This window comes from Cylas formicarius, unplaced genomic scaffold, assembly GCF_029955315.1.
Source record: "Cylas formicarius isolate icCylForm1 unplaced genomic scaffold, icCylForm1.1 PGA_scaffold_2__14_contigs__length_35257938, whole genome shotgun sequence".
Taxonomy (NCBI): domain Eukaryota; kingdom Metazoa; phylum Arthropoda; class Insecta; order Coleoptera; family Brentidae; genus Cylas; species Cylas formicarius.
The window spans coordinates 6530466-6546371 of record NW_026844319.1 but is presented as its reverse complement, the minus strand read 5'-3'; the positions used below and the strand labels follow the sequence as shown (position 1 = coordinate 6546371).

The 15906-nt window shown below is 35.7% G+C and overlaps 1 protein-coding gene across 1 annotated transcript; it reads left to right on the top strand.

Moving 5' to 3' along the window:
• The first annotated feature begins 998 nt into the window (after positions 1-998).
• On the top strand, positions 999-2227 carry LOC132697932 (V-type proton ATPase subunit d). Its single transcript, XM_060663706.1, has 2 exons — positions 999-1212; positions 1274-2227. The coding sequence occupies exons 1-2, from the start codon at positions 1092-1094 to the stop codon at positions 2197-2199; spliced, it is 1047 nt and encodes a 348-aa protein (XP_060519689.1). The 5' UTR covers positions 999-1091; the 3' UTR covers positions 2200-2227.
• Positions 2228-15906: the final 13679 nt, after the last annotated feature.

Below are 15906 nucleotides of genomic sequence, written 5' to 3'. Positions count from 1 at the left end.
TATATATATATATATATATATATATATATATATATATATATATATATGTATATATATATATATATATATATATATATATATATATATATATATATATATATATATATATATATATATATATATATATATATATATATATATATATATATATATATATATATATATATATATATATATATATATATATATATATATATATATATATATATATGCTGTGACTGACTGTGTAAGCACCGTTTTTCAATTGTGGAAAGTCTGTGCGATTAAAATTAGTTTCATTTTTATTCTGATATGCTTTTTTGCCTAGTTCATTGGCGTCAAAATATGTTATATTATCGAAAACCATCATTGTTTTAATATTCTTCTGTTTCTCAAATTGAGAAAAATTTTTGTTAATAATGGTAGCATCTTGCATTGCACTCAAAGCCATCGCGCACCCCCTGCTCCTCCATGTTATCATGTCTATCGCCACAATTTGGGCATCTTTTTCTACTTCGACATTGTAATCGGGTACGACCATACAAGAGACATGAGAAACGCTGAGTAACTGGGGCAATGTAAGGGGTCACCTGTAACGGGAGTTCGAAAATTTCGAATTCCACGCCTATTCTATTAATGCCCTTGATTCTTTTTTTTAATATCCTTAAGGTTGAGGTAAAAAATTTCTTGCGCTATTTTGAAATGATTAAATTGAACTACATTATTTCCCGACATTTCTGTAGCCCGAATCGGTATACTTATATCTTAATACGCTAAAATCCGCCTCTTTCCTTTAATTTGTTGCTGATTTGAGAGTTTTTTATCATTAAATTCCCGTCTGCACCTATAACTCTGCGTATCTCATCACACGTGTTGCTTTCACCAAAGTCAAACGAGTCCTTTCATCCTTGCTTATTCAGCCTTGTTTAAAGAAGAGGAGATTCAGGTAACCTTTTATTGTTCTGTGATATGGGCAAATGATTAGAGATGAAGACGAATGTTCTCTGGTTGGACTTGTGATTTGGGATTTGACAGCGCTCATATGACCTCTGCTGGGCGAGGTATATTATAAGATAGGTGGTAACAGAACTTAAAAAGGAAATTATTGCGAGATGAAGGGCTGCATTTTTAACATTGACAACGGTTATTTGGAAGGTCTATGCCGAGGATTTAAGTGTGGTATTTTGAAGCAGTCCGACTATATGAATTTGGTACAATGCGAGACATTAGAAGGTATTTATTTCTATTTGAGCAAATAAACTTTGCGGAAACCTCTTTATAAAACACATTGCAGATTTGAAGCTCCATTTGCAAAGCACAGATTATGGTACTTTCCTGGCGAATGAGCCCTCGCCCTTGGCCGTGTCCACAATTGATAACAAATTGCGGGAGAAGCTGGTAATTGAGTTTCAACATATGAGAAATCAAGCTGTGGAACCTTTGTCCACGTTCTTGGATTTTATTACATACAGTTACATGATTGACAATATTATATTGCTCATCACAGGAACTTTACATCAAAGACCAATTAGCGAGCTAATCCCAAAATGTCATCCTCTGGGTAGCTTTGAACAAATGGAAGCCATCCATGTGGCTTCAACCCCAGCTGAATTGTACAATGCCGTTTTGGTTGATACTCCCCTTGCTCCATTCTTTGTCGATTGCATTAGCGAACAGGATTTGGATGAGATGAACATTGAGATCATTCGTAACACCTTATACAAGGCATACTTGGAGGCTTTTTATGATTTTTGCAAAGAGATTGGGGGTACTACCGCTGAATCAATGTGTGAAATTTTGGCTTTTGAAGCTGATCGTCGAGCTATTATAATAACTATCAACTCGTTTGGCACTGAATTGAGTAAAGATGACAGAGCCAAGTTGTATCCTCGCTGCGGTAAATTGCACCCTGATGGTCTGGCAGCTTTGGCCAGAGCTGAAGATTATGAACAAGTTAAAGCAGTTGCCGAGTATTATGCTGAGTATCAAAAGCTGTTTGAAGGTGCTGGTAATAATCCGGGTGATAAAACACTTGAAGACAAGTTCTTTGAACATGAGGTGCATCTGAATATCGATGCTTTCATGCAACAATTCCATTTTGGAGTGTTCTATTCTTACTTGAAGCTAAAGGAGCAGGAGTGCAGGAATATTGTATGGATTGCTGAATGTGTGGCACAAAAGCACAGGGCCAAGATTGACAATTACATACCGATTTTTTAATTTAATTCCCTTTTCAACTGGACAGCTATCTATCTATCATTCATGTTTATTTTTTGAAAATGGTTTGCTAATAATGTTCAAGTTCTTTTTCCCACCTAAATTGATGTTGATGAGATGTGTAACTAAAAAATATTTCTTAAATATGGGTTGTTGTTGTAATTCATCAGTGTTATATAATTTGAATGTATTATATTTGTAGATAATAATGTAATGTTAAATGTTGAGTTACAAATACAGTTAAATGTAGGATTTGGTTTGTATTGTTAATTCAAAAAATTTAGGAAATTAAAAACATTTTCATGTTTCTTAAAATCAGTCTAAATGTTAATTAATACAAATCTAAATACCTGGAAAGAGTGCAACAAAAATCTACTCACAAAAACGTTTCAATGTATGGTAAAAAATATGATTTTAATTACCAGAGAACTACTGAAACTACTAAAGAAATTACAGTTTTATGGAATTTTTTTTGCTTGTTTCTAAGTTTTACTGCAATCAACTTAACTAAATTACAGTCTTGCAAAAATATAGCCATGGTCGTAGAAAAAGTTTGCTTGGATTATTAAGCACGCGCTCCATTCGTCTCCAGTCAAACTCGTAAGTAAGATGGCGTCTATGAAACATGCTGCATAATGGACTACTAATTTACAAAAAATCAGATATTTCAAATAAAAACACAGGAGCATTTTAACAGGAACATTATAGAATAGATATTTTCCCGACAAAATATAATTACCCGTGTTCGAATTGTAACTAATTTATACGTCTTAATTAAAAGTGGATATAATTCAATTAAAATTTGACACGAACTCATTAATAAATATGAAAGATATAATTTTTTTTGATCATTTGAGATGCGAATCATTTCTCGATTTGGGTTAATTTAATACCAGAATACAAAATATATGTGTAGTAAGTCAAATGAAAATAAACAAATACATATTAGGATAATAAAATAATATATAAATAGAAGCATAAAACAGTTGGTCACAAAACAAATTTCTAAAAGAAGACAGGTTACACACATTTAAAATTGAAATTTAGGTATTCATCAGGGCAGTCACTAGTGTGCGGATGGATAATTGACAGCTTTCTTAAAAAAATTGTTACCAAAAGCAAGTCATCAAGAAAATTAAATCATTTTTCAAAATAACTTACGAAGTGAGTCGGTAAAACATTTTGCCGGGGGCCTCCATTTAGTACCAGTAACATTTTTATTATATAGGAAATAAGGGTTTATTTTGGATCTAGAATACGCCTTTCTTTGTTAAACATTGTTAGGCAATTAAATTGTGAATGATTTTATTCTTACATATTTAAGTAATCGTCAACTTTTGTAATTCAAGCAATATAATAAATAAATAATCCACACAAATTGTTAAGGAACCAAGCACAGAAGACGTGTCATCCCCTACTGTAGAAACCAACTTTTAGTTTTTTTAGTTTCGCTAGGTTTAGGCAGGAGCCGCTAGAGTATACTTGTACCGATGAGGTTTAACGTCAACATATTGTGTGAAAAGTTCTCACGTGTATAATAATGAAAATCGCTAGTTTTATTTTTCTGCTGTTTACCATAAAATACCCAGTTGGCGTGCTGAAGGTGGCACTTTAAGACTTAAGCGTCGTTAGCGACGGCCGCGAGCCACTTTGGACATTTGAGGTACTTTAGTCACGGGTTTAAGAGGGGTCACATGTTTTCGGTACGTTTTAGGCACGGTTAGAATTTGGTCATTTGTTAAATCTACTTAAAACATCGCTGTCTGCAGTTGGTATCGGGAATACTCGAAGTGTGATTAATGAATTTAATATTTTAAAGTGACACTTTGCTCCCGTCTGATTAGTGCATATTTTAGTTTCGTCATCTTTAGTAATTTTCACTATATAATTTCTAAAGAATCCATGCAAAATGTTTTAAAGAATGTTAATATCACTGCTTGACGTTCTACACAAGATCCAATCAATGTTTATCATCCTATATTATCGACGTTTGAACTTTTTGTTGCATATATATCTGTTTTAAAATTATCAGTTATAAAAACGTTCGTACCTAAATATTGAGAGACATCCAGTATATGCTCCTAAAAACTAAAAATACTGTAGAGACCAACTCTTTGATTTTTTAATTCCGTCATGTTTGATGTTAAGGCCATATTGTGTGGAAATAGTTATTACGTGTATAATAATTATAAACCGCTAGTTTTCTTTACATATAAAAAAGTCCTCAAACGTTCAGTTATTATTTATTTGGAATGTCCATATAAATCTGTTAAATATTGACATGCTTTCTCTAGAGATTTTTTTCTCTACATCATATTTGAACTAAAGGAAAAAAAAATTAAAAAACAAGTTTCAGTATTATGATTTCATTATTTGCACTTTAGTTTAAACTTCATATCTTCTAACATTCTGCAAAAATAAATTAATATAGAGTTTCGGTAAAATCTATGTTGTTGGGCCCAGTTTAGGGAACTTTGAAAGCAGATGGTGTAAATTTGGAAACCTATTCGTTGACATCTCTTTGATAGTGAAAAATTTCAAAATTTAATAAATCAAAACTACAGAGAGAAAATTAACGGCGACAAGCATAAACAAAAAGCAACACAAACTTGATGGAACGATATTTTAGCTGAGTTTCTTCTGCACCAGGCAGTAGCTCAAATTCATGTTTATTCTCGACTGAAATTCTTACCGCCTTAAGCTTGCTTTATGTGGAGATACTACCAACATCAATCGCAAATGGAGCATGGAAATGGTGAACAACATGAAGCATGTGTGGTACCATTTGCAAAGTCTGATGGGATAGACTGCCCAGGAGAGATACCAACACCTACAGGCTGACTTCTAAAGAAAGAGGTCTGAAAATGAGTCGGTCCTGAAAGAAGATTGACCTGACCTGAATACCATCGGACGTCATTGTCCAATTGCCACGGACCCAGTTTCAAAAAGTCCGGAAAAAATGATGCGACTTCTTCTAGACTTCTAAACTTCGGTCCAAGCTATAGAAACTTACATTCATACAATTTTAGATGATGGAACAGTTGCATTCAAATATAGACTTCCCTCCGCATTTCCTTACACTACAAGTATCCCATAAGAAGATCAGCTGCAATTTGCAATGAATGCCGAAAAACCACCTCAAACACATAGGAGACAATATTTGATTCTGCGAAACAGTGTAAGTAGCACTACTGTAATCAGTAGTAACTATAAACAAAAGGGAGGCGCATCAAGAAAAATGTGGAACCAAAGAAGAGCAATAAATGCAAAGAGAACCAAAATCCGAAAAGAAGCAACTGACATTGTACAAAAGTGGCCATTTTGTACAATTTGCTTATTATGCAACTTATACGATATGCCAGGACTGTTAATGAGTGTGGACCAAAATCGAGGCAAAGATCACAATTTCTTGTAACAGGCTACATAAAAATTTTAAATGACTGATATTTTAGGAACAAAGAAAAAAACTGTAAAAATTTGCTACGAGGAAAGGAGACCCCTATCTGAGTAGGGGGAATAGCTGATTCACCTCCGGCATCTCCAAAATATTGCCATAGAAAACCACACTTTGTAAAAAAATTTTCAGCTTATTCAAACTTTAACTTGCTGACATTAGTTTTAAAAACCTCAGTTTTTAGGTGAACTCACAAAAAGAATTGGTTTGATCCGAGCATCTAGCTGGTGATTGTCCGGTTGGGGAATCGCTCTAACACTTCGTCTCAATTCGTTCGCAACCAAGTATTCAACTGCAGCTACTTGTAGAAACAAACACAAGTCTCCTTTCTAAAATCTAGATCAACAGACGTCCTTATATATTTATATAAGTAGATAGATATACTAGAGGCACAATTTTACTTACAACACTTACAACGTTAAATTGGTTAAGGCTTTCGCGGCCCGTTGATAAGCTATTATCTTGGTTCGGGTTTAAAGGCCGTCGTCGATTGGAATTGGAATTGGAATTGTAATTCCAATCGACGACGGCCTTTAAACCCGAACCAAGATAATAGCTTAACACTTACAACGTATAACAATTGTGAGACCAATGTCATTTTCCAATAGATATTCAATTAAGATTTCATTCATTTTAAATATAATTAACCCAAAAATCCAAAAAACCGTTCTAGAAAATACTGCTTCCATTGAAGACCACAAAGTTGTTTTTAAGGTAACATTTGATACCCCGCGACTTAAATATAAACAAATATGATTGGATGCCATAGAATAATATGTCGCTGTTGATTTATTTATTAATTTATAAATAAGTCTTTCCTACAGACAGACGCAGCTGGCCAATAAAAGGGCAGCCCAAAACGTGAACTAGTTTAAATTTAAATGAAATTAACAAGAAATTGGAGCTTTTTATGACAGTATATTAATTAGTACACCATTTTAAGTGGTTTAAAGAGTTCAAAACTCAGAGCAAATAGGTCACGATCGGAAAACGTGTTTTTCTACCCTGTTATAAGTATAGGTACATCTGATAATTGGAGAGTTAGAAGAGTAGTGGTGGGTAATGTCGTGGACTGTATTTCGTGATTGGAATTGAACGTAGAAAAATACTTAAGTTACTTATGTGAAAACCCCTCGAGCACTGGCTACCGGCGAGTTGCACCCGGGCTTATTCGGTCTGCGAGGTTGTCACATTTATTTACATTCTCAAATAACATGAGGCGTTAATAAGTAGTTTGAATGATATTAGATACGCCGAATGCGGTGTTAACATCCCGCCGACCTTTCTACTCATTTCAACGTGAGTTCTCAACATTTCATTAAATGTTACACTGGTCCATATTAGAATTGTCTTCAATAGGCGAAACACATAATAGGGATAGTGCGTGTTTCATTATTGAACCGTCACTGCACTTGACAGTTGCTACTCTGGTCACTTGATCGTCCCCTGGATGTAGTTGTAGAACTCTGCCAACCCTCCATTCACAAACAGGTTGATTGTCGTCCTTGATAACTATTAAACTGTCGACCTTCAAATGGGTTTTCCACTTCAAACGAACTTACATGTAGCTGACATATTCTTCGGACCATCTTCTCCAGAACGATTGTACTGTCTTCTGAATATGTTGGTATTGATGTAACCGATTGTCTTGAATTTCTACGTAACTCGGTTCAGGAGTAGACACAATTGACTTGCCGATGAGAAAATGAGCAGGGGTTAAGGGTATTGGGTGCTTGGGATCGGATGACAAAGGACAGAGAGGCCTTGAATTTAAGATACCCTCAATCTGAACAAGAATTGTATAGAAATTTTCATAATTTAATGTATTCGTCTTAAATATTCTTTTTAAATGGTACTGGACTTGCTTGATATATGCCTACCAGATACCTCCAAAATTGGGTGGCCGGGGCGGTATAAAATGCCAAGTTATTCCCTGTGAGGAAAGATTACCTCGAATTGAATCAGTATTAGATTGTACACTTGCTTAATTCAGAACTTGCTGCTATAAATGTACTACCATTATCAGAGAAAATATGTGCTCTCTTTCCGCGTCTACACATAAAACGTTTTAATGTTGCTAAGAATGACTCGCTGGTTAGATTTGTGACTAATTTCAAATGGACACGTTTTGTACTAAAACAAATAAAAATACAAATGTAGCCCTTAATTAGTTTAGAATTTCTGGTTTGTCAGTCCTTTAAAGTTATGGGACCAGCATAGTCATTACCTGTATTTGTGAATGGACTATATTGGTTGACTTTTGCGTCTGGTAAATTTCCCATAATGTATTCACAAGTCACAGGTTTCGCCGTGAAACATGTCCCACAACGTTTGATTATAGTTCGAGCAATACGACGACTTGAGATGGGCCAATAGTTTTTTCTTAACGAATAAAAAAGTGGTTGCGCACCGCAATGCATGAGTCGTATGTCTCATGTCTCATTATTGATAACGTCAAATGGTGTTTATTGTCGAGAATAATAGGATATTTCTGATCGTAGTCAATGTCGGCTTGTTTTAATCTATCTCCCACTCTTATGAGACCGAAATGGCCAATGAAAGGTTTTAAACATAAAAGTTTGCTAGAACGTTCTAGTTCTCTCTTTTTCTCGAGGTAAAGATAATCTTACGAAAATGCTTGTTTTTAAGAAAGTTTAATTAATTGATTTAACGCACTTTGCAATTCTAGCAGTGTAAATGGCTCTACATTTCTTGAACGTTTTTCAAATTGAAATAAAATCGATTACAATATGCAATTGTTCTTTGCATTCGGCAAATCGATGAGAATGGTTCGAAAGGAAATTCAAGTTTTAAATGAACTAAATTTGTAATTGTTCGTTGTTAGAGAATATCGCTAAGATCAATTTTTGGGAAGCTATTTACCGCTAACTTGTTATGGCGTGATAGAAATTCAGGTCCATGCCAATATAGCTTAGATATAATAAGATCTGCAGCACTGCAGCCTCGAGATACTAAATCGGCAGGATGTTGATTAGATTTTACGTGAAACCATTGATTAGAACTTGAGTAAGAATGAATTGTTGAAACACGATTTGAAACGAAGGTTTTCCAACGACTTGGACAGCCGTTCAACCATTGTTGAATCGCTTCAATAGAAAAACTCAAGTTTTTTCATATGAAGAAAATCGACAAACTTTCGCATTAAACTTCCGATCTAGGTAATGTCACTTTGCTCAGTTGATAGCAGTCTAGTGGTTTTTTCGAATCGTCGCGCCAAAATATTAGCTGAAAGCTACATTCGCTCGGATGTATCAACACTTGGCGATACATTTTTGAAATATCCGCATTTAAAACATATTTGCTAGTCCGAAATCTTAAAATGATTGCTAGAAGATCGTCTTAAATTGTCATTTTCAATTTTTGTCATGTGACCTAAGTCCCTATATTCAGCCATAAAATCCGAATATTCTTGTTTTCAAATTGGATCTTTCTCTAGACGTTTCTCAAGCGCAAAAAATCGTCTTAATGCATAGAAGCTCTAGATTGTCCTGGAACGATATTTTAACCACAAACCGCCCCTTCGCGTCATGTTCAAAGCTGTTTAAAAAGTGCTTTTCACAGAAAACGTCGTTTCTTGAAGGTATGCGAGTGTCACCGCAATCTTCGATTGTTCAAAATTTATTTAATGTATCTTCGATCGACTTGTTTATTGATAAACACGAAATTAACCTTTTTTGATTAAAATGGTGATTGAATTCTCCGCCGAAAACGTAAACTAACTGTGAATTTTGTAAGATAGGAACATTTGGCAATCTTTTTTGTTTCATAATTAATATCTTGTGGAATAAATCAATACCTAATAAGATATCAATTTTGCTAGATACATTAAGTGACGGATCAGCTAGGTTAATGTCACTTGGAATTGACCAATCGATATTGAACGAATGAATTGGAATGTTTTGAGTGATTTTGGGAATAACTAGACACAATATAGTTTCTATGTAATTGTTAAACCGTGAACCTATTGTGATTGATGCATTTGCGTTTGCTGAAAGCGCCTCTAATTATTCTACGCCCGCTATAGAATAACTCCCAGTTGCCGTTTTTATTTTCAACTCATTGACTAAGTCTCTAGTAATAAAGTTGCTCTGACTTCCTGGATCAAGTAAAGCTCGTGCATAATAAGCGTCGCTATTATCCGTGTAAATCTTTACTATTGCCGTACTTAATAGCGTGTGTGTAATACCCGAAAGATTCTTATTGAAAGCGTGTTTGGTTATTGTGCTGCACTCGGCAACGTCGCGCTTTCGGTCGTCCTGCACCGACCTGACTTCACTGCCGCCCTGCCCCTAGCCGTCGTGTGATCCGTCGCCGGTGCCGCCAGCCGTTTCAGGGAAGTTGCCAGCCCGCGACGCTCTTTTATGCGTCCGATTCCGATTTGGGTGTATCATGGTATTGTGCTTTTTATGACAGACGACAAGTCGATTTTTCACATTTTTCGGATGTGTGAGATGGATCGAAACAATTAGCACACAATTTTAAATTATTTATTTGTTTTATTCCGGTCTCGATATCAAGATTTTTGAATTTGTCGCAATAAAAAATGGCATGATTTGTTGAATTGTTTATTGTAAATGAATGTCTTGTTACTAGTTTTGTTTTCAAGCTTAACCTCTATTTTTTCTAAAAGTTCGCACTTTCCTTTTAGAAATTGCGATAATTCAATTATAGTTGGGAGTTCGCCTTCTGTCGGAAATGATTCCCAATCTCGTTTCGTTGCATTGTCGAACTTACTAGTCAATAAATGAATTATGTGATAGTCCCACTTGTCCGTCGGGAGTCCTAATGTTTTTAATGACTGCAAATTCTTTGTAAATGTGTCGTATATTAACATGGGATTCTCTAGTAAATGCAGGCGCGTCGAATAGTGCTTTTACGTAATTGTCAACAACGATTTTTTTATTCTCATATCGCTCGACGAACACTGTAATTACTAGAGCATACCAACATTATGCCAACATGGCAGCGACTGACACTACGGCTCTCACAGCCGAGCTAAACAAACTGAAAAAAAGTGAAATTATTGATTTATTAGATTTCAATCTCTACCCGAAAGTTTATCCAGTGAGTTGCTGACTTTAGTGAGAAAAAATAACAATTGTGTAAATTGCCAAGAAGCAGATGAACTAAATAAGACAGTGCTTTCAGGCGACAGTGTAAACACGGTTGTTGGGTTCTATACAAGTAAATTATCTGAATGACACAATTAGGCACAAAGACATGGTCATTGAAAACCAAAATATTGCTATAAATTCATTGTTGAGCCAAAATAACCTATTAAATATTCTTGTAAACAAAGAAAATAAAACTATAAATGGTGATGGTACTAACATCGTGCCGCCATCTAGCATTGACTATTTCAAACTGGACAACAGAGATAATAGACAAAAACAACGAGCGCAGGAAACTGTTTCACATAGTAATGTGCAGTACTCTGCAAATAATCAACGGCCAGTCAATCGCACCCGAAATCAAAACCCCACCACAAACATACAGGCAAATAATACACAGCCTGAAATAACCCGGGGGGACGTCGCAGTCGCGATTGGAGAAATTAATACGAGACAGGTACTAGAGAGCGCTATTTCTCTCGGTACCGAAGATTCGACGGATCCAAAAACCGACGGATACAAAACCGTGCGACACAAAAGGAGGCCGAAGGTCAATTCTACTGTTGTTGGCACTGGTGCTTCGGCTAGGGCCAACAAAATAACAGTTTATTAAACTTAGCATAGGTAGGGCGGATAGAGTCAGAACTAAAAAAAACTAGAACTATTGCCAAATCAGGTATTGTGAATATTAGGAAGTCCTTGGAGGCTGTGGATTGGAATATTTGCCTTGGCTCTAACGATGTTAACTTTATGTCTTCATTTATATTGGACAAAGTTCAAGACTTGATCAAACAAAATTTTTCTGTTAAAAACGTTCCTCATAAAAAATCACTGGTGAACTGGTTTGATAAAGATCTTGTAGTTCTTAGAAACAGAGTGTCAGCTGTTAAAACTCTCAGTAAAGTCTCACAGAACCCTCTATATACAGAAGCGTATAAATCACTAAATAAGGAATATAAACAAAAAATTCAACAAACCAAAAAAGCTGCCTTTGATGGCTTTATCGAAAAATCAACCAATAAAAACAAAGATGTCTGGAAAATCGTTAACTATGAAAGAAATTGTCTTGGGAGATGTGATAAAGAACCTGATTTATCAGCAAACGATCTTAACAGTTTTTTAAGTTCTGTATTGAGTAATATTATAAAGATCTTAACGGTGAATCACAATGTACACAGTGTATGTGTTGAAGGGATTCCACTGGAGGAAACTACTTTTTTTTGCATCCGATAACTTGTGATGATACGTACCGAGCCATACTAAGATTAAAAAAATCTTATTCTAGAGATGCTTATGATATCAATAGTGTCTTGGTGAAGGGACTGGTTGAGTACATTACACTGCCATTAACCACTTTATTTAATAAATGTATTGACACAGGTGTATTTTCGTCGCTGTTTAGGATTTCGAGAGTAGTTCCAATCCATAAGGCTGGTGATATAAATGATGCTAACAACTATAGGCCGATTTCAATCGTGCCTTTGTTCGGAAAATTTTTTGAGATCTTACTAAAAGATCAGCTAACTTCTTATATTAATAAGATCAAATGTCTTTGTGCTGGTCAGTTTAGGTTTAGGGGAGGGTGTTCGACGATCCAAGCAGTGTCTAAAGTTGTGAGTGGGATAGTTGAGGGCCTCGAGGGGGGTGAATTAGTTGGTTTGACCTTGTGTGATCTCTCCAGGGCCTTCGACTGTGTTTCTCACTAGCTTCTTATTAAAAAGCTATATGGATATGGTATACGAGGTCTGCCCTTAGATCTTATAGCGTCCTACTTGCAGGGCCGACAGCAGTTTGTAGAATACCAGGATGACCGTTCATCACTTGAATCAGTAGTAAGCGGAGTGCCCCAGGATTCCGTCCTGGGCCCGCTATTATTTACAATTTACATAAATGACCTTTATCATTTCTTGGCACCCAATCACTGCGTGATGTTTGCCGACGATACATCCTTCACTACATCTGCTGAGAGTGTCGAGGAGTTGTCCGTTGGGGTTGGCATGTTGGACGACAGGGCTCATGTCTGGTTCGAAAATAATTATCTTAAATTAAATTTAGACAAGACCCAGAGTATTGTGTTTTCCACCAATTGCTTGGTAAATAGTGGACAGTCCGTCAAGTTGCTTGGCATTAGGATCGATGATAGTCTAAATTGGAGACAACATATCTCAGACCTGAAAAATAGATTGTGCAGCAACATATTCGTTCTTCGACGACTGAGAGGCATGATAGGAACATGGACTCTGCGTATGGTCTATTTTTCTTTGTTGCATTCACACTTATGCTATGGCACGGTGCTGTGGGGTGATTCTTCAGCTGCTGTGGGGATTTCTAGAATGCAGAAAAGGGCCATTCGAGTCATTGCTAATATAGGATATAGGGACCATTGTCAACCTTATTTTAAAAAATTTATATCTACTACCAGTTATTAGAGATACAAAGAACGAAAGGAAACTTTAGCGCTAGAGTTGAATAGGCATGGCAATCGCATGCCTATCCAACTCGTTCGGATCTCCTTAGACGGCCTAGGTTTAGACTGAGGAAGTCTGAGAGCAACTCGTTGAACCTGAAATTGTATAATGTTTTGTCAGGTACCGTGAAAAAGATGAGCAATAGAAAATTTAAACATACTATTAAAGAATTTCTACAACGTCTTTGTTTTTACTCCCTGCGAGCATACCTTGACACTGTCACTGGTATCGATGCGCTATAAAACTTTATAGTACTGTATAATTTTGTTTGTATTAGATGTGTGTTTTTATGTTATTTTTTAATGTGATTTTATTACACTTGAATATAACTTCTGACTTGCTACAATTGTACGTTCCTTTTGTACGAAACGTAGTCAATAAATGAATCTATTTATCAATCTATCTACCTCGATTGGCGCGATTAAATTTAATGACTCACCCTCTAGGAGCGGCTTTAAATAGTAAAATTTTTGGATAGGCGCTAGACTTGTATTTTCATGTATCAATGAATTGAATGCGTCTCGGAACTCTAACCAACGTTCACAAGCACCGTTAAAGGTTGGTGGTTTGACGTTCGGAAGCTTTATAAAACTAGGAAAATTAGTGCCGCAACTTGTATTTGTGTTATTGATTAGTTCATTTTCAGAACTGTTACTTTTTCTTGAATTAGAATGACTATCACTCGTTTTCTGGGAGGTGTTTTCGTCAGACAATTTTTGAATAGCGTTTCTGAATTTACCGACAATTTGGAAATAATTGTTTTCGAAATATTTTCTCTCAGTGTTTTCTGAATCAAAAGACAGCTGTGAAAGTGAACTTAGATATTCGATCTCATCTTGTAATTCCTCAAATTGTGATAAAATAGATTCAAGTTTCTCTAAACTAGTACTTAATTCGAAAAAGTGGGCTTCACTTAATTGTGATTGTTCTAGCGTATTGAAATAGGTCGCAGCCCTTGTTAATTGGGCTTTTAATTGACCTTGTTTAAGCTTTAGTTTGTTTAAATCCTCCATTTCAAAGGCGTGATAAAATTAATAAGAAATCTCGAATAAAATGGCAGTAATGGAAAGATCTTACTTGTGTGAGAATTGAAAGGATGCTCAACTCGTCGCTTTCGCTGCTAGGCTTGCGTGTCCGTGTAAATATATGTCAATATTTACTCCTGCTTGACCAGCTACCCGTACTACCAATCTTGACTTGTCTTGTTGCGTGAATATGTGTCAATATCCACTTGACTCTTGCTGGATCAACTGTCACTACAAAACTTGACTCGTATTCTTGTGAATATGGGTCAATATTCACTTGAATTCCGGTTTCATCCTGCTCGTCAGGGCCAAACAAATGGTGAGTGGTAATGTCCTGGACTGTATTTCGTGATTGGAATTGAACGTAGAAAAATACTCAAGTTCCTTATGTGAAAACTCCTTGAGAACTCGCTGCCGGCGAGTTGTACCCGGGCTTATTCGGTGTGCGAGGTTGTCACGTTTATTAACATTCTCAAAAAACATTACATGCAAATTAACATTATAAATGTAAAATGAGACGTTAACGAGTAGTTTGAATGATATTAGATACACCGAACGTTTGCGTGTTTCGAAGAATGTCGGGATTACAGTTAAAGTAGATTCTTTCCAAAACGAGTGGAGATTCAATCAAATTGTTTCCAACTTTATAAAGAAATAATAAATCAAAATCTAAAGTTTAGAGCATTTTCATTGTACACTCTCCAGATGTGCGATATATAAATACATTGGATTCCAGACTGGCGTAGCATATTCCAATAAAAGTTTGACAATACTGTAAAAAAGTATTATTAAATATTTTTTATTATTAAACCCACTAGTCACCTGTAAAATTAATCCAATACTCTTTAAAGACTTTTGAACAATGTTTTCTACCTGCATGTCAAAAAGAAGCCCCGAATTCAATGTAATACTCAGGTCCATTACAGAGTCCGAAAAGTTCAGTTTGTAGTTACCTAGGTAGAGATCACTTAATTTGCAGTTGTGATAATTTTTTTGTAAATAAATTACAGTGACATTTGTCAGGGGTACCAAACAATCTGTCCAGAGAACAATATTCTTCAAAATTTGAAAAATCTTCCTTCAACAAGACGTAGTCTGCCCTTAAGTGAAATAATTTCGAAATTGTGAGATCATCTGCGTACAAACACTGGCAAAAAGCACTGGCCAAGATCATACGGGAAAATGGCAAACACGAAGGGACCCAAATGCGACCCATGAGGTACCCTCGATGTTCTATTTGTACTTCTTTGATTTTATCCCATTAACAACAACATACTGCGCACCGAAAATCTCCAGTTTCACCGCAAGAGTTGGGTGGTGTATTTTATCTGTAGGGAGCTACATTACTCTTGGCACCGGATTTCAAAATGGGCATGACTTGAACGGTTTTTCCATGATATTTACCAGTTAAGACGGATTGATTGTTTAGCAAAAAGAAGGGCTCACAGAGATCGGGGCATGATTTATATATATATATATCGAAGGAAAACCGTCCAGCCCAGCAACAATAAAATATTCTTGTTGTTGAAGGGGTCCCAGATGATTAAAAGATTCAAAGAAGCTTGGAAAAAGTTCACAGATATCAAGGTTGTTTGAAGCATGTGAGGTGTTTAGAATCATTCTTTGTGACA